Below are 20,611 nucleotides of genomic sequence, written 5' to 3' on the forward strand. Positions count from 1 at the left end.
AATTTGCCAGTGATCATTATTGTTATTTGAAATAGTACACACACACACACACACACACACACACACACACACACAATATAAAAATTAAATATATATGTTAAATATGATTTCATCTGTATGTGGAATGGGAACAACTCTCCATGTCCTCAGAACACAGCCTTTCTACAGCTTAATCTTTCAAGTCTCTAATAGTTCTCTGAAGACTTAAAAGTGTTTTGTCTATTGTCACATAGCTTGTGTCCATTTTAATTTGAACATTGCTTATAGGAATGCGTTTTATTCTTTCAGAGCTAGATGAATAGCCTCTCAGTATTAATGAACTACATTGTAATGTAACCAAAGTGTATGTGTAGTTTTTTTCTGCCCCAATTGTCATTTTTACTACTTCTGTCTGATTTATAAAGAAATGTTGATTCAAAAAAGGCGTTATATTGTCTATTGTTTCTAGTCCCAAAAACATGAATGTAGACTTTGGGAAAAATTGTGTGAAGAAGTAAAATGATCACATGTAAAACACACAAATAACTTATATTTGTGGCTGACATGAGTGGTTGTATAAGTAGTTCAGCTAAATCACCTTGTTGAAAACAAATTGACAGAGAAATTCAGAGAAGCTGATAGAGTTCCAATAAGAATGTGCAGTGGGGGATGGTGGAGAGGATGTTGATTTAGGAAAGAAGGAACCCTTCCTTTGTGAGGGGGAATAGGAAATTTGAACTGTTAGTGTAGTCCATTTCCCCAAAAAAAATGTTTTGAAGAAAGGTGTAAACCTCAAATTATAGTTTATAGTTCCAAGAGGACATACTCTTTTATTATTCTTATGAGTGGTCATACATATTCCATCCCTTGCTTGGTTCTTTAGTGCCAAGGCTAACCCACTTCTAGGAGGGTATCACTTCAAACACTGCTGCCGCCACTGCAGGTTGCACACACATGATTGAAGGCTTCTAGTGCTCAGCTCATGCCCAGATGGCTTTCAATAACTATAGCCAGTAATTTCTTCAAATTGCTCAGTTTATCAGCAGCACATGTCATCAATCCTGAAGTGGTTGCTCAAGTCAAACTGCAGAATCTTGAGCTTACAGACACAGCTGCAAACAGGTGAACAGGCAGAAAGTAATTTGTGCAGCTTGGTGGCTGTCAGACGAAAGACAGACAATCTGTGTTTAAAACAGATTGCAGGCCCAGCTTGGGCCAGACAAAAGAGATTTCTCCAACTGCAAATAATTCCAAGGTTAACATATTTTCCTTTCTGCCATTAGGTGATTTGTTAAAATTGGAAACAATGAACATTATAAATCTACACAGAAACTAGAGACAAGATGAAAGAGAAAGGCAGATCACTAAATAGGTTTACATCCTCCTTTCCAAAAAGGTACAACTGGCATTCATATAAACTGCTTTCTCACAAATTTAGCCGAGTAATAAAATAATTCTTTGAAACTCAGAAGAATGGTTGTGCCCTTATGTGAACATGTCCTCAAGCTGCTGTGATGTAAAAAGGGCTGGTGATATAAAAAATAAAGCACAGGCTTGAATGTTAGAAATGTTTATATTAAACATTTTTCCTTCAAAAAGTTGAGAAAAAGTAATGCACTTCCCAGGTAAGTAAGCTAAACTTGTATCTATTTTTACTTATGAAATTTTGAATTTTTCCTTCTTTGCCAAAATCATTTCTGTAAATATAAACTTGCTTGCTTTAAATTACTCTGTAGATCTAATAAAAAGAAGCTTGTATTAGATATGTCACAAGTTTCAATACTAAAGAATGTGGAATGTGTCACAGAACTTTTTTATGTGGAAAAGATTTCCCAGAGCTAGTGCAATTAAATAGTTTATCCTTTTAATTTGTTTTTCTTTGATTCTGCCTTTGGAACATTACTTTGAAACAGCCATCCTTTAGAAAAGTGCAGTCCAAGAATTAAGGCTGTAAAATGTCTTATCCAAGGATCTCTAAACTGATAAACTTTGTTAGAATAATCTGAATCAGTTTAATATTATCAGCTTGTATTAGGCCATGTAAGTACTTGTTCAGAAAATTAAACAGGAAAAAAAAGACCATTTTGTATTACCTTGATAAAGACTAATGAAGGAGTTGTGAGGTCAGTTGAAGTTTATATAGCCCATGAGAAGGAAAAGGATTAGACCTTTTGTGTTCATATTGACCAAAAGTAATACTCATGATTTGGAGAACAAATATAAATATTTGTCTGATAAATTTTTATTTGGCATCAATATTTGGCAAGGGGTTTTTTTCTGTTTGTTTTTTTACTTCTCTACGATAGGGTAATTCTAAAAACTTGATAGATGGAGACTCTTTGCTTTGCCACTGGTTGGTTTTTTAATAATGTTATAAACGGCCTCTATCCTTCCCCCACCACATGTCCAGATGCTCATTCTTCTTTTCAATCCTAGTCTAGCCTCGTTTGAGTAGGAGAGCCCTGAAAGGGGCAGAGGAAACACTTGTGCAGCAAGTAGTTTTGGCCCATCTTTTGGGTGAAAATGGCTGGGAGGAAATAACAAGTTTAAGTTGTGCTTAGAGTTACTACCTTTATGGTCATAGTTCATATCTTTCTATTGTTTTAAGATTAAAAAAAACCCCATTATTTTCATGGCATCCCCCTGAAGTATCTCAAATGATATATTTCCATTTTACAGATGAAGAAATTGAGGCTAAGGGATATGTTATTTTCTTCTTGTCATATAGCCTAGTATTATCAAACCCAGATTTCTTGACTCTTGTGTTCTTTCTACTGCACCAACTTCTTAATTGTTAACCCAGTTTAGGTTGGAGACTTCACTTGTAACACCTGGTATCTAGAGAGGTCTGTATTTCAATTTGACTTTTACGGTTTTTTTAAATTGATATTTTATTGATATTTCAGTGTTTGATGGCAGCCTGTCTTGAGGTAGCTTTGCAGTGTTGTGTTTTCTAAAAATTCTCTTTCTCCAGCTAGATTTTAAATTCCTTGAGGTTTTATACCCATGCCTCATACATGTCTCTGTATCCCATGAGATCTATCTTGTACATTATATGTGTTCAGTAAATATTTATTGATTGAATACTGGTGGCAGACAGCTTCTCTCATATAGTTGGTCTTTTATCTCATGCAGGGAGGGTTCAGTTTGGCAGGGCACCACCAAGGGGCAGCATGGAGCTTTTGCCTTACATTTACTTGTTATCTTTCAAATAGGTGATATGATCATATAAATAAGAAGCATAGTAATATAGCTAAGAATATTTCTAGTATGTTTCCTTACCTGTCCCCCTTATTTTTCTTCTCTGAAACTACTCTTTACCTGAAATTTGTGCCTCGTACAGTACAGCAGTACTTTGTGCACAGTAGATACTTAATAAATGTTGATTTAAATTAATCTCACATTAAGATTACTTCTATTCATGCTTACTAAGTTATTAAGGCAATGACTAGAATATTTATTTTTAGAGAAGGACTTGGTAGTGTGGTAGAGGTAAACCTTAAGGCCACCTTAAAGCAAAATCTATTCTCTTTCCCTTATGAGCCTTCAAGAGCCAAAATTACCTCAGTTTTGTTTCCCAGGGTGGCCACAATAATTTCAACAGCAAGTTGCCTAGAAGTAGGTTCACTCTTGAAGGTAGCCCAAGGTGGCCTCTTTTGTATTCTCCTGCATGGGGTGTGTAAAGAGTGTTCGGTCACCAACTATACACATTATGTTATACTTCTGAAAATAGAAATTAGTGTCTTTGGTCAAACAAAGTTAATATGCATACATGCATTATGTATATTCATTACAAAGGTAAGATTAGCACCTTTAAAAAATTGTTCTAATTTGACTTGATGAATAAAGTGAATACTTTTTATTTGGGGGAAAGGGGAAGAAACACTCATGCAGGTTGCTCTCTGCAGTCCAAATTGCTGATCAGAGAGTCTTTATATACATTGGTAATGTGCTGTACAATATAAGCTGAAATATATTCCACAAGGGAGGAAAATGGAATAGGTTACATACGCTGTTCCTGAGTGCAGTGAATGTAAAACTCCATTACTCACTGTAGGCAGGTGCTTTTTATAGGAGGCTTTGAAGAAATATAAAACTGCTGGTGAAATGATTGGTTTGTACAGATACCACTTAGCTTCCAGTGCTTTGACCAGATAAAGAGGCTAAAAATATTCCTGCAAACATTTCTTTAATGATTCAGGGATTAAAGGTTAATATCCTCTTGGTGTAAAGAAACTGTCAATCTAGACACAGTAGTACAGTATGTGAAAATTGCTGGCAACTTGGTAGTGAAATAGATTGTTTAAGGAAGGAAACAAGGACCTTTTTATATTTTCCTTAATGGAATTCTATTTATCACTATTATTGGAAATACATATATAAATTTTAATGTTACTTTGGAAAACTCCAAAACTTTTGTCATGTTATAACTCCTATTTTTAGTGGGCACAGAGAATTTTATTAAGTCCTTTAATCTTCCCCTTTTTTTTTTTCAAGATGCAGTAATCCTTTTAGGTTATTAGTATAGAATTGCAAGTGATTACAGAAAATAATGAAAAAGAAAGCATCTGACCTATCCAAAATTTTTTTTCTATCTTTTCTTAACCACGTTTGCTACTGCCAACCTTTTCTTTCCTGTCACTCTCCTGTAGATAGATTAAACATGGACTGATGGTTGACAAATGAAGTTTTCCGATAAAACTATTCTCAGAAATATTCAGTACAATGGTAATAACAAAGTTTTTAAAATTAAAGTTCTTATTAAGCCTATACTGATTTTTTTAAGGGCTTGAACATGCGAATTAGTGGTTATTTTCATAGCTGCGCTGAGTATGATGCAATGATCTGGAAAAGTTGATTTTCTCCAGGGTACTTGAGTATTTTGAAAGAGTGTGGAAACCCTCTATGAAGTGGATACCTTGTGCTTTGTTCCCCTGGTATCAACAAAGCAGTTGTTTAATTATCATGCTCAGCATGCCTGTTATATTAAGTAGTGCTATTCTAATAAAAGTAAGCAACTATTAGTATAATTATCATGAACAAAAACCCCATTTGAGTGTTTTAATTTATAGTGTGAGGAGGAGAGAAATTTGTCCTTTGATTAATCTGAGGAGGCGTCCTGAGTAGGTATGATTTTGGATAGGGAAAGGTAATTATTACTGCATTTGGCTCTACTTTGGTAAAGGTAGGAGTGAGATGAAGAGATTATAAAAAGACTTTTAAGTAGGTGGGACTGAAGTAAAGGGAGAGGAGGCAACTGTATGCTTCTGGAAGACAAGACCTTTTCACTGCTATATAGATTAATTTCACATAGTTTATATGGAATGAGACTGGGAATCGAACTTGGATTTCATTGTTATTAGAAACTCTTGCATGAGGAAACTCTCTCTACCAATGTAGCTCCATCTCTGTAATTTATAGTGTGAGAGAGTTGCATAGAACACTGAGAATCTAAAAAATGCATGTCTCTTTTCACATTTTAAGTTTTTCACCCGTTTCAGGAGTGATGTGTTAGATCTTTGTTGGACTTGGGCATTGATTGGGGTTCCAAAGTCTTTTAAAGTTGTTTTGCTCTAAAATATTTTTGTCACTGTTTAAATCGTTCTTCTAGTTCTGTTTCTGTCTTTGTCGGTCTTACTATGTCCTCTGAAATTGTTCATTTATAATTTTTTGTTACATTATCTTTCCATTATATTTATATAGCACAATTTGTTTAGCCATCCCCTAATAGAAGGACATCCCCTTGCTTTTCAAGTTTCGGCTGCTATGAAAAGAGCTACTATAACATTAAAAAAAAACCCTTATTTAGTTCTCTTTTTTTCCTCAGATTTCTTTGTGATATGCTTAGGAGTGGAATAATTGGGTCAAAGGGTATGCATGCTTTGGCAATTTTCTAGGCATAATTCCAAATTGTCTTAAAGAATGGCCGAACTAATTCATAGCTTCACTAATATGTCTGTTTTCCCACAGTCCAACATTTGTCATTTTACTCTTTTGTCATCTTTGCTAGTCTCATTGGTGTTTTAGGTGGAACCTCAGAGTTGCTTTAACTTGCATTTCTTTAATTATTACTGGTTTAGAGTAGTGGTATCAATCTCAAGTAGTTTGGCCTACCCATTAGCAGTGACTATTTCACTAAATAGTTGAGTCTGTCTGTATTTATGCGAAGTATGTTTTATAGGTAGATTAATATTGTCCCTGAGTGAATCTTGGAAGATATACTCCCATATATTTTATATATTTTATTGTTATTTTAAGTAGAATTTATCATTTTAGTTCTCCTTGGTATTTGTTTTTGTAGGAATGCTGAAATTTATATGGATTTAGCCAGTGTACCTTGCAACTTTGCTCGTTATTAATTATTTCATTTAATGAAAAGTTTTCCCTTCAGAAATGCTATAGATGCTTTTTAGAAACTCTGGTCTGTTATTTCATTATTGTCATTTTTAAATGATATTCTCTATTTTTTCTATAATTTGTTCTTTTACCCAGTTCTTTAGAATTTTATTATTTAGTTATGTTTCTTCCATAAAGACAGTTTATTGAATGTAATTTAATTGCATTATGACCAGTTTATGATGTATATAGTGTTGCTGCTTTTCTTAATTTTCTTTGAAGAGGCTTTGTGTGCCAATATGTTGTCAGTTTTTGTGAAGGTAATATATATAGCTTTTCCAAATCTGTATTCAGTCCTCCTCAAACCTTCCATTGCATCCACTCCCTGTTACCTCTTATCTCATTGAAAAAGTTGAGGCCATTTGCCAAGCACACCTTCTTCTCCTCTCCTTATATAATATTAGTCAGATGCCATCTCCTACTATCTCTTCTCTTACCTCCATTTCACATGAAGATGTGATCTTTTTCCATTCCACTCTCTATTCTAGATTGACCTCTCTATTCCCTTACTAATCATCAGTCTCTACTGGTCTACTGTGTGCTTTTTTGCTGCCTATAAACATGCCTATGTCTTTCCTATCCTTAAGAAACCCTCACTTTATCTACCTATCCCTGAGAGCTAAAATCTGTGCCTTTATTATCTTACCTTTCATTCCTTTCTCTTTTTTAAAATTACCTTTTATTTTTAAATGAAAATCTGCCTTCTTTTTCTTCTACTTTTCCCCAGCTCCCATGGAAAAGACAAGAAAAACAAAACCCCTGTTATAACCATGATGTTTTTTAGTTGTTTTTTATTTGTGTCTGACTCTTTGTGACTCCTTTTTGGGGTTTTCTTGGCAAAGATACTGTAGTGGTGTGCCATTTTCTTCAGCTCATTTTACAGGTGAGGAAACTGAGGCAAACAAGGTTAAATGACTTTCCCAGGGTCACACAGGTAGTAAGTTTCTGAGGTTGTATTGGAACTTGGGTCTTTCTGACTCCAGGCCAAGCACTCTATCTACTGCCCTATGTAACTGCCCTATAAAGAGGTACAGTCAAGCAAAAATACCCACTACTACCACCACATCCCATGTTAGTCTTGTCAAAACCATACAAAAAAGGTGTTGCAATCACTTCTTTATAAGGAGATAGAAAGTATGTTTCATCATGAGTCATCTGAAAGTCGTGGTTGGTCAGATTTCCTGAATATTTCTAAGTTGTTTGTTTTTACATTGTTGTTAATATACATACATATACATACATGCACACATACATACCTATATACACACATATGTATAAATTATATATAGGAATGTGTATATCCTATATATATTTCTATATATGATATACAATTTTCCTGTTTTTATTCACTTTACTCTGTATCAGTTCATAGAAAATCTTCCTGTTTTCTCTGAAGCCATCTTGTTCATCCTGTCATACAATACAGTAATATTCCACCATGTTCACAGTTGTTTTAATTTGCATTTCTCTAATTATTAGTAATTTGCAGTGTTTTTTCACATGAATAGTGTGGCTTTTTTCTCTGAAAACTACATGTTCATATCTTTTGACTATCAACTGGGAATTGACTCTTATTGTGTTAGAAATATTATTCAGTTCCTCCTATATCTTAGAAAATGAGACCTTTATCAGTAAAATTTGCTGCAAAGATATGATACCCCCTGGTCCTGCATTTACCTGCATCTCTTCTAATTTTAGTTATGTTAGTTTTGTTTGTGCTAAAGTGTTTAAATTTTATATAATCAGAATTGTCCATGTTACTTTCTATGATTCTTTCTGTCTCTTGCTTGGTTATGAGCTCTTTCTTTATCCGTAGATTTTGATATTTCCCTTCATGTCTAACTTGTGCCCATTTGGAGATTATTTTGATATATATTGTAAAATATTACACTAGACCTAGTTTCTGCCCAACTACTTTCCAATTTTCCTAATAGTTTCCCAAGCATTTTTGTTTTTTTCCTTCATTATTCCCTCAATTTCTTTTTCTTTTCTTATTACTGTAGCTAACATTTCTAATATTATATTTCATATTAATGGTGACAAGTGCATCTTTACTCCTGATATTATTGGAGAGATCTTTAGTTTAACTCTATTACAAATTATGCTCCTTGTTTTGTTTTGTTTTGTTTTGTTTTGTTTTTGTGGCTAAGCAATGGGGTTAAGTGACTTGCCCAGGGTCACACAGGTAGTAAGTGTTATGTGCCTAAGGCTGGATTTGAACTCACGTCCTCCTGAATCCAGGGCCGGTGCTGTATCCACTGCATCACCTACCTGTCCCTCTTTGTTGTTTTTTGATAGATGATGTTGTTCAGTTATTTTTAGATGTGTCCAACTCTTCAACTTTGCCAAGTTGGCAAAGATACTTCAGTGTCTGCCATTTCCTTGTCTAGCTCATTTTATAGATGAGGAAATGAGGCAGACAGGGTTACATGATTCTCCTAGGGTCTCATAGCTTGTCAGTATCTGAGGCCAGATTTGAACCCAGAAAGAGGAGTCTTTCTGACTCCAGGTCCAGCATTCTATCTACTGCGCTCATGTTGTTTTTTGTATTAATTACAGTCAGTTATGTTTGTATGTTTATAGTTTTACTATTAAAGTAGCCCTACATTCCTATTATAAAACCAACTTGGTCATAGTATATAATTTTCTGATATGTGGCTGAAATTGCTAATATTTTGTGTAAAATTTTGCATCAATATTAATGATATTGATTTACAATTTTAATTCTTTATTTTGACTCTTCCTGGTTTAGGTATCAGGTCTATCTATATATTATAGGTAGTGCCAATTCTCTTCCTTTTTTTTTTTCCAAATTGTTTATGGAGCATAGGAATTAATTATTTTTTAAATGATGGGATTAGCTTGTAAATTATTGTTGTCCTGGATTTTGTCCTTTGGGAGTCCCTTTGCTTCTGCAATTTCTTTTTCTTCTCTTCTCTTTTCTTTTTTTTTCCATTGAGTTATTGAGTCTTCTATTTTTTTGTTAATCTAGACATTTTCTATTATGTAACTATTCATCTCTTTCACTGAGATTTTCAAATTTATTGCATATAATTAGGTGAAATAGTTCCTAATAATTTCTTTCTTCATTAGTTATGAATTACTTTTTTCCATTTTTGATATGGTTTTGGTTTCTTTCTTTTTAAAAAATCACTAGCTATTATCAGTTATGCTGTTCTTTTAAGAAGAGCCAGTTCCTTGGGGGCAGCTAGGTGGCACAGTGGAGAGAGCACCGGTCCTGAAGTCAGGAGGACCTGAGTTCAAATCCGACCTCAGACCAAACACTTGACACTTACTAGCTGTGTGACCCTGGGCAAGTCACTTAACCCCCAATTGCCTAAAAAAAAAACAACAACAACAAAAGAAGAGCCAGCTCCTAGTTTCATTATTGGTATTATTTTCAGTTTTGTTAGTGTCTTCTTTGATTTTTAGGATTTTAGTTTTGGTGTCTAATTTGGGTTTTTAATTTGGTGTTTTAGGTATTTTGGTTGTATTTCCTATTAGTTGATTAGAGATATAATATATTCCCTAAATGCTGCTTTGACTAGATCCCAAACATTTTGTTTTGATGTCTTGTTGTCGTCATTATCTCTAATGAAATTATATTTTCTATGATTTTTTTTACTCACACATTTTTTATGATTATTTAGTCTCCGATTAATGTTTCAGCATTTTTTTCCTTGACCCTTTTTAAATATAATTTTTATATCATTGTGGCCCATAAAAGTTACATTTAATATTTCTGCATTTCAGTGTTTGTGAGGTTTTTAATGTTTTAGTAAATGGTCAGTTTCTGTAAAACTATCATGCACAGCAGATATATACATATATCTATGTATATCTATGATTTATATATATATATATATATATATATATCTGTCTAATATATATACACACACACACACACACACACACACATACACATACATACATATGTATATGTATTCAGACACACACACCCCCCTTTTTATTTCCTTTCAGTAACCTCCAAACTTATCATTGTTAACTTTTCTAAAATTCTGTTCCAATCCTTCATTTTTTTTAAAAAAAATATAGATTTATTCTAATCTGAGCCGGGTGAAGCCCTCTACTTACTGTTATAGTTTTACTCCCTATTTCTCCCTGAAAATGATTTAATTTTTTCATTATTTTAAATGCTGTGCCATTTGGTACGTATATATTTAGCACTGACATTAATTCGTTATCTGTGATACCCTTTACAAAATGCAGTTTTCTTTTTAATAACTTTTAATTAAGTTTATTTTTGCTATTGCTTTTTCTGTGGTGTGACTGATTCTCACAACCATTAACCAGAGCATAGACTATCATTGCCTTAATTCAAGGACCAATGTTTTATAATCCTCTCAAATTGATTAAGGAACATCTTTATACTGTTCAGTTAAAGTCTGAGAAAGGGACATTATGTACAGAGTTCAAAATGGGCCACTTCACAGTCAATCAGTCACTAAATAAGTATATATTAAGCACCTACTGTGTGTCAGGCTGGGATTACAAAGAAAGGCAAAAGACAGTCCCTGTTCCAAAGGACATTTTAACCTTCTGTTAATGGGGAGACAACATGAAAACAACTATGTACAAACAAGATATATACATGGCAAATTGCAGCTGGTCACTAAAGAGAAGGCATTAACAATTAAAAAAACTATTTTTGTCTTCAGTTCCAAATTTTCTCTCTCTTCCCCTCCCTCATCCATTGAGAAGGCAAGAAACATAATACACATTGTAAGTATGAAGTCATGAAAAATATGATTCTGTATTAGCTATGTAGAAGAATTAAAAGCAAGAAAAATAAAGTAGAAAAATGTGCTTCATTCGGCACTGAATGTTCATCAGTTTCCTCTCTGGAAGTAGATAGCATTTTTCTTCATGAGTTCTTTGGAATTGTTGTCGATCATTGTATTGATTAGAGGAGCAAAGTCTTTCACGGTTGCTTATCCTTACAATATTGCTGTTACTGTATCCTTCTAGTTCTGTTCATTTCACTTTTCATCAGTTCAAATAAGTCTTCCCAGGTTTTTCTAAAATCATTTCGCTTTTTATTTCTTATAGCACAAATAGTATTCCATTGCAACCGTATACCACAACTTGTTCAGCCATTCCCCAATTGATGGGCATCTCCTCAAATTCCAGGGTTTTTTTTGCCATCACAGAAAGAGCTGATATAAATATTTATGTATATATAGGTCCTTTTCCTTATTCTTTGATTTCTTTGGGTACAAATTTAGTATCAGTATTACTGTGTCAGAGGGTAGACACAGTTTTATAGCCCTTTGGTCGTTATTTCAAATTGTTCTCCAGAATGACTAGTTAACAACTTTATCAGCAGTGCATTAGTGTACTTATTTTCCCACATCCCTTCCAGTGTTTGTCATTTTCCTTTTTTCTCATGTTAGGCAATTTGATGGGTATAAAGTGGGACCTCAGAATTTTAATTTGCATTTCTGTATTAGTGATTTTAGGTCATTTTTCATGACTACTGATGGCTTTGATTTCTTCTTTTGAAAACTGCCTGTTCATATTGAGAAGGCACTACTAGCATTAAAGGCTGTCAGGAAGGGCTTCTTGTCAAAAGTGATATTTTAGCTGGGCCTTGAAGGACCCAGAGAAGCCGGAAGCCAGAGATGAGGAAGGAGAGCATTCCGGGCATGAGGGACAGCCAGTGAAAATGCCTGCAGTGTAGAGATAGTGTCTTGTATGAGGAACAGCAAGGAGACCAGTATTATTGGATCAAAGAGTAAATTTTGGAGCTGAGAGAGGAGGTGGGGAAAGGATAATGTGTAAGAAGATTTGAAAGTTTGAAGGATATCAGGTTGTGAATGGCTTTAAATGCCAGAGGATTTTTTATTTGATCCTGGAGAAGATAAAGCCAAGGGAGCCTATTTACTTGAGGGGGATGGGGTGTGACATGGTCAGACCTGTGCTTTAGGAAGATCAGTTTGACAAATAAATGCAAGATATACTATAGGTTGGAGAGACGAGTCAAGGAGAGCAGCCAGGAGCCTGTTATAATAGTCCAGGTTGTAAGGGTCTGTATCAGAGGACTGGGAGTGTTAAGAGAAAAGGGAGGAGGAGCATATAGGAGAGATATTATGAAAGTAAAATCAACACTTTGGCAGTAGATTGGATATGAGTCTGAAGCTTAGGAGAGAGGTTATTACTAAATAAGTAGATCTGAGAATTATCAGCATAGAGATGATAATTGAAATCATGGGATCTGATTGGATCATCAGGTATAGAGGGAGAAAAGAACAGTGCTCAGGACAGAGTTTTTGTGACATTGATGAAGTTCCATCAAAGGGATCTGAAAGGGGCACATCTACTAATGCAGTAACTTCCTAATTGGTTTCCCTGCCTCAAGTCTGTCCCTACTCTAATTTATCTTCTATACAGTTACCAAAGTGATTTTAGCTAAAAGTGCATATCTGAAAGCGTCACCCTCCTTGCTCAGTATCTCCAGTTGCTCTCTTTTATCTCTAGGTCAAATATAACCCCCTTTTTTGACACTTAGAGTTCTTTACAACTTGTCCCCATCCTACCTTAAAAGCTGTACAAAAATAATTTATGCAAAAAATAATTTTTGAACACTTTAATTTTTTCATTCTTCCCTCTGCCCCTTTCCCCCTTCCATCTTCCTTCTTTTCTCCCTTCCCATTCCCCTCTCTCTTTTCTTCCTTCCTTTTCCTTGGAATTAAGAGGAATGCCTTGAAAAATTAGGATGGGGCTTATTAGAAAAGTGAACCACTTTTCTTCTTTTCTGGTTATTCTTGCACTTTGCTCATTTTTTTCTCACAAACCTTTGTTTGTAATAGAGGACATTGAGGGTAGGAACTTTAAAGTCATGTGAGAGATACTGATGGTTTGATATTCCCTGGGCTAAAACCTGAGTAGCGGCACAATAATTACAGAGGTATTATTGAGGAGCCACTGTTACAGTGCCTGGTCTGTTAAGGTTTGTACCTGAGTTGTCAGATGTTCTGCTCCAGCCTTTCAAAATAATACACTTACACAGTCGAATTTATAAGAAAAAATTTGCAGTAGATATTTTTCATAATTCTCCTTTCATTTTTCCTCCTGTGCAACAAAAGTGTATTCATGTTAGAGACTGGTTGCTTATCAACTATCACTTTTGAAAATCAAATTCATTTTGGGATTAAATAATAATAGATTCATAGTTTTAAAATATATAATTTTATTCTGTAGTAGAGTTTTGGCTGTTGGTGTGAGAAATACTGACAAGAAACATCATTGTTGCTGCTTGGAAATCTAGTTCTAAAAACTAGATAGATTCCTTAGGCACGTGCAAATGCTTATTCCTGAGGGTGCTTGGATGAAGTTGAGATACTAATGTAAAGAGGCATATTCCTGTAATTCTGCTGGAATGTAAAGTTGTATGTGAGAAAAATCATTGTCTCATGAAATGCTCAAGTAAAAGAATTTGGCTGGAAAATCCTTTTTCAGTATTACCATCAAATATTACTATTCTTCTGTAGCGGCAGTAGTTGAATCAAATCTGTGTGTGAATGTTGATGTTACCTTTACTTTTAAGGTTATTCCTCTATCCTGCCTCAGCTACATACAGAGATGGTCATACCGTAAAGGTCTTGCCACCATCCACAAATGTTGCATTTTCTATATTCATGAGTTCAGAAATTCCTTTGTCTGATTTTTTTATTTAATTAATATTTTTAATTATACCTTTGTCTCTGCCTAGCAAACATAAGCATGATTCATTGTTCTCACTATGATTACCCTCAGTTCTTTTTCAGACCATTATTCCTGTACTGGCTACTCTCTCCTACTTTCCCTAGCTTGACCCCTTGGTGAATCAGTTCAACTCCTTTTATCTTTTTTCTGATTTTACCCTGCCAAACCTCAACCTTGTATGTTTTCCACTATCCTGTGCCTTTGCATCTATTCAGGTGTAACTGAATAAAGTTGGAGAAAATCATGAAACTGCTGACTGGGTCTACTAAAGATTCATGTTATATAATCTCAACTGGACCTTCATTGCAGCAGAACAGTTCTTTTATACTTCCCAAAGTGACTTATTCTCCTTACCGCAAGAGTTATCCCAGACCATTTCATCCTTTCTCAAGCCTCCTGTGGCTTTTCACTCTCTCCTATAAAACTGTAGTGTTCCAGTTCTTCAGTTTATCCATTTCATATAACCTACTACTCGATGCCACTTCAGTCACATGCAATAATATCATACCCTTGATCTTGCCATCACCCAGAAAAAATACCACTTCCATGTTAAAAAACTCTGAAATTCCCTTATCTGTTAATCATTCCACTTCTTACTTTGCCTTGCAACCCTAAAATTCTTCATCCTCATTGAGGATGTTCAGTCATCCTCAAGAGATTAGAGAGACCTCTGATCTTTTGACCCATTTGTTCAGGGGTGGGTCCTTGGGTGTGGCCCTTTAGCTGAATCCAAACTTCACAGAACAAATCCCCTTAATAAAAGGATTTGTTCTGTAAAACTTGTACTCGGTCTAAAGGCTGCACTGGAGGAGTGAGAGGGCCACATGTGGCCTCGAGGCTGCAGGTTCCCCACCACTACCTTAGTTCTTTCCCAGACCATCTCTCATACACTGCCTCCACTTTCTTTCTTCCCCGTCTTGACCCCTTGATGAACCAGTTTAATTTTATACTGTTTTCTTCTTTTGAGTACCTTGCTCCCTTAACCTATCTTCTATATTACTCTGACAAGCTTCATCCTTAGATTACTCTCATTATTCACTACAGTGATTCCTACCTATGTGCTATAGACAGAGCTGGAGAAAACTGCTAAATAAGTCCATTGCAGATTTATGTTACTTAATTTCAAATGTGTACTCAGCACACAGTCCTTTTCATACCTCCCCAATGGATTCATTATCCTACTCATCACAGATTTTCCAAACTTTTTCATCTCTCCACAAACCTTCCATAGTTACTCTCTGCTCTCTCATGACTCCACTCTCTCTGCCAGGAATCATTTCATTGAAAAAATTAAAGCTTTGTGCTCAGAGCTCCCTTTTCTCTCCTCATCCTCATCTCACATCTCTCAGATGCCTTTCTACACCATCTCTTCCTTTAATCCATCTTACCTCCTTGCCAAGGCAAAAACTTCTACATTCACAAATGATTCCATTCTACCATGTCTCCCTTTCCAGGTTCTCTCTCTTGATTCTCCTCTTACGTGTCTGACCACACCTTCTGAATCTTAGCTGGAATTTCCTCTAAATTATGTCTTCTAAACGTGAGCTTTCACTGAGACTTTGTCCTGGGCCCTCTTTTCTTTTCCTTCTAGAGTGGGAGTTCTTAACCTGAACTTATGAATAAAAAAATATTTCAATAGTTTTATTTAAGTATGATTGATTTCCTTTTTAATCTTATATATTTGATTTTATTCATTTTAAAACATTATCCCTAGAGGGTCTTTATCACATTGCCAAATGAATCCATGACCCCAAAATATTAAAAAACCCATGCTGTATGGAGTCAGTTGTTTCATGACCTCATCAACTCCTATGGGATTAGTAATCTTCTCTATTCAGATGCTTCTCAGATCTGTTTATCCAGCTCAAGTTTCAGTCTCATTATCAGCTGCCTGTTGGACATTTTGAACTGGGTATCTTGAAGGTATCTCAGATTCAGCATATCTAAAACAGAACTCATCTTCTTTTGCCCAACCCTCCCTTCTTCTGGTTTCCTCTGATTGTCTAGGGCATTATTATCCTTTCAGTTATTCAGCCTTATAGCCTTAATCATCCTTGACTACTTCCTCTTACTCATCCCACATATCCATTTTATTGCCAAATCTTGTCATTTCTGCCTTCACAGCATCCTTCATATACATCCCCTTTTCTCTACTTACACAGCTGCCATCCAAGTATAGACACTTATCACCTTATTCCTAGAGTATTACAATACTCTTCTGGTTGTTCTCCCTGCCTCCCATCTTTCCCCACTTTTGTCAATCCTTCATTCAACTGCCAAAGTTATCTGTCTAAAGTTTAGATCTGAGCATGCCATATCCCTCCCCCTAACTTAATACATTCCAGTGGCTTTCCTATTACTCATGACCAAACCCTTTGTTTGGATTTTAAAGTTCTTTATAACCTAGTCCCTTTCTATATTTCTGATTTTATTCTCCTCTACATACTCAATAACATAATGACAGTGGCCAGAATTCTTACTGTTTTTTGCACAGGGTATTCCATTCTCTTAATACCATACCTTTTCACTGGCTAGAATGCTCATTTCTCACCTGCAGTGGCTTGCCCAGGTTCATGACTCAGCTCAGATCCCATCTTTCGTAGTAGCCTTTTCTCGATCTCCCCCAACATTATTGTCTTGTGTGTGTGTGTATAAAAATAAATTTGTTTGTATGTTTTCTTTCATTAGAATGTGAGCTCCTGGAGAGTGGGACTATGATTTTTTTTCTTTTTGTATCCCCAGAGCTTTGTGAAGTGCCTGTCAATTAGTAAATGCTGGCTCACTACTTAAAAATTGATATAGATATTGGATAGTATCTGTCAGTCATAAGTACAGGTCCATGTGTACTATGTGCACATTTGTGTGATTCCATTAAAAAGCTTCTGTGAGATTTTCATCTAGCTATATTTCTTTATGATTTCTTCATTAGAATACAAATATTTCCATTTCTCTTTTCTCTTTTATTTGTTCAGTTGTTAACTTTACTATTTTCCTAATATCATCTTTCCCTCTTAATTTAGGTATCAATATGTGGGATTAACAATTTGTTATTATTTGATATAAGATTATTTTCACTATTCATTTATCTTTCTTTTCCTTTTTGCCTTCATTTTTGACTATTATTGAAAATTAATATAAGATGGAGGGGAAATCCACAATTGTTTGTCATTAGCAGCTCTGTCTTCTATTAGAATAAGCTATCAAGATTTTATTATAATGTATTCTCTTTATTCATTGAGTTTGTATTGGTTTTAAAAATGTTAGCTTTAAGCTTCTCATTCTTTTCAAGTTTGCCCCAGAAAAAAACTGACAAACTAATATTTTAAGTATCAAAATTTCTATAAAATATGTATCAATAAATGCATTGCTTATTGAAATAAGAATCTTAAATACCATTGACATTAGATTGAACCAAAAATTGTGTAGACAGGTATTTACTAAGCCTGTCTTTGGAGGTTTGCCAATTGGCTTTTAACTTTGACCTCCAATGACACCTCTGCTATTTCACTTTATTTCTGATTCTCTTATTAGAAAAGGGTGTAAAAAGCACTTCCCTGTGTCAGATAGTTTGATAATTACCTAATGTATTTTAAGATGTGGACTAAAATGAAACCACTAAACCCATTTTTTTCCTTATGACCAAAGACAGAGTATTTTCCAAGTGCTGTTAATTGCTGAGTATGATAGAAATCATGATAAATGATCATAAGTGAAGACAATTAAATTGCTCTACTAAGATGCTTTTAGATGTGCTCCAGTTTCAGCTTATAAATCCTGACTGCAATAAAAAGCCTTTGAGACAATAATTTGGGAGCTTCTGTGTGCAAATGAATGCATCTGCTGAAGAGAATGGGAAAGATGAATGGGTTCTCTAGCTTGTTTTATATATCAGACTTTCCACATTGCTATTCCTCTCTATTTGCATATGCTATTTGCATATCATAGATGACATTAGGGTATTTAAGTAGCCAGTTTATGGTAAAGGGAAGTTGAATGTTTAATTTTGTCTTATTTCGTACTCTTCAGGACATGCTAAAGCTTTAGGTGATGCATCATAATGTCAAGTCCTGAAAGAGAACAGAAATTGTATCATAAATTCACATAATCACTATTCCAGATTTAGAAATGCAGTTGCTTATTTCGAATTAAGTCACTGAAAGGCAGCTTGTGGCTAGAAAGAGTGCCAGAGTAACAAGACCTGGGTTCAGATTTTGGCTCTGCCACCAACTCTATGCAAGACACAGGACAAGGCATTGAGCCTTTTTGCCCTTTAGTTCCTTATCAGTAAAACAAAGTAGTTGGACTAGATGATCTCTAAGGTCCCTTCCATCCGTAAATCTGTGATCTTATGATCTGGCAAATAAAAGAAATATGTGGGCTTAACAAATGACAGCTGTAGTTAGAAAGGAAAGGCAAATTATCTTTAATGTATGCATTTGTGACAATAATTAAAAGTTTATTTGGTGATTTTTGTTAGTCATTCGCAACAATCTGTAACATGAAGGATAATATATATCTGACTTACATGAGGAATGAGGAGAAAAGAAAAAGTTGTAACCAAGCATGTTAATTTATACTTAAATGTAGACACATGTGAATTATGTATACATATATAATGAACTTTTCAATGGGTATAATGTCCTTTCCTCTTATCCCTCAACCTTAATCCTATCCATAATTTGAGACCTGTTCCAAATCCTATCTAGCTTTTCTCTCTTACTGATCTTGCCACCTTTCCTCAAATCCTATAATACTTGTAAATTGCAGGTTTCTTGAGAATAAGTATCCATATCCAATAGAATGTCAGCTCTCTGAGAAAAGGGACTATATTGTATTTATCTTTACAGCTCAAGTTTAGGATAGTGGCAGGATATAATAGGCAATAAATGTTGAATTGGAAATTAAGCCTTTAAAAAATAATCTCCCACTTAGCACATACTTGGCATTCAATAAATACTTATTGGTTGGTTGAAATAAAATCTTTTTTACTTTAATTGGGAAGCATATATGGCTACCTCAATTATTCACATGTAGATTATTTAAAATTTAAAAATTCTGCTTTGTTATCCTTTCACATCCTTCAGATATTGTTATTGAGTAAGCTCATAGCTCGTTGCCTTTGCAAAATAATTTTACTTAAAATCTAAATGGAATGAATTAGGAAAATAAATGTTGAACTTCTCAGGTGATAACACAAATATCAAAGCCATATATATAAATATTTTAAAAATTATCTATTTCTGAATAACCTGTTTTTCTACATAATGTTGATAGTTAACTGTATAAATATAGTTATTACAGATCATGTATTTTTAAATTGCATTCTCTCACCTCCTAAACACCAAACTATGAAACATAGCACAAATATTATAAGAACATCTGAAGTAGATAATTAAAGCATAATTAAGTTTAAATGCCTTGGTGAAGGAATATAAAAATTATTTAAATTCAACCAGCTAGTACATTTGCAGTTTTCTTTTATTAGGTGTGAAATCTAAGAATCCCTTGCCAACTCTTGAGGGCTCAATCCAGAATGTTGAATTGAAGTACTGCAGCACATCATTGGTCAAATGTGCCTCTGGGACCGTGGGATCAATAAAAATTTGTGCCAAAGCCCCAGGTATGTGCAGCTGGACCATGTAAAACTTTATTGCCTGTATAGGAGAATTGGCCTTGCTTTTTACAAGGAGCGTTACTGAAACAAGAATTTACTCATTGTTCCTATGAATCAGAGGGTTTTTAAATTTTTATTTCTCTTTTTTCCTTTTTATTTTGCCAGGATGATGCTACTTGGCTTAATAATTTTTTTTTTATTTTAAAAATTCTATTTATAAGATTGATTTTGAAGAAAATTAGAGAAATTATTTTTAAAGAGTTGCTTGAAAATGTATAAATTTTATACCAAATCTTAATGTAAGTTTGTGTGATATACATATATACACACACATACATATGTATTATACATATATACCTAGCTGCAAAACACTTTTAAGACCTTTTTTTTTCCCTTCACTAGAATGCTTGGGAGGAAAATTGACCATTGCAGACAACTAGATGTAGCCTGTCAATATAATGATATGTGAGAAAAACTTAAAAACAAAGTTCAGGTTACTAATTCAAAAAATAATATATATTGAGAAGCTGGCCAACTTTCTTATCACCTTTTATTATTTTTTACACTTGATTCACACTTAACTCTGTTAACTTCCAGTTTTGAATTATAAAATATGCTTATATTGGTGATGTTGATTTCCTCCCCAGCCCACCCTTTTCGTCTTTAAAAAATTATGTTTGTTACAAGGCTTGGCTTTCTGGGTTGTCAGGAGAGAGATAAATGATAATAAAATTTTAAAACTCATTTAAAAATGAAAAGTAGACTTATACTGGTTAAATTGTCTTAATATTTGTTAACTTTGGGTTTCAAATATTATTGACATTCTTTAGAAGATTTATTTCAAATGAAGGACATAACTGTCTTAGATCGATTATAATTTGGACATTCAATTTAGGA

General features: G+C 34.4%; 1 protein-coding gene across 3 annotated transcripts in view; it reads left to right on the forward strand.

Moving 5' to 3' along the window:
• VPS13B (vacuolar protein sorting 13 homolog B) overlaps positions 1 to 20,611 on the forward strand; it is a 1,028,583-nt gene that overhangs the window by 264,834 nt on the left and 743,138 nt on the right. For all 3 annotated transcript variants that reach the window (XM_020969177.2, XM_020969175.2, XM_020969189.2), the window contains exon 18: positions 19,586 to 19,720. In XM_020969177.2, the coding sequence (XP_020824836.2) occupies positions 19,586 to 19,720 (135 nt within the window). The remainder of the gene's footprint in view (positions 1 to 19,585; positions 19,721 to 20,611) is intronic.

This window comes from Phascolarctos cinereus, unplaced genomic scaffold (assembly GCF_003287225.1).
Source record: "Phascolarctos cinereus isolate Bilbo 61053 unplaced genomic scaffold, phaCin_HiC Scaffold_4;HRSCAF=312, whole genome shotgun sequence".
Lineage (NCBI taxonomy): Eukaryota > Metazoa > Chordata > Mammalia > Diprotodontia > Phascolarctidae > Phascolarctos > Phascolarctos cinereus.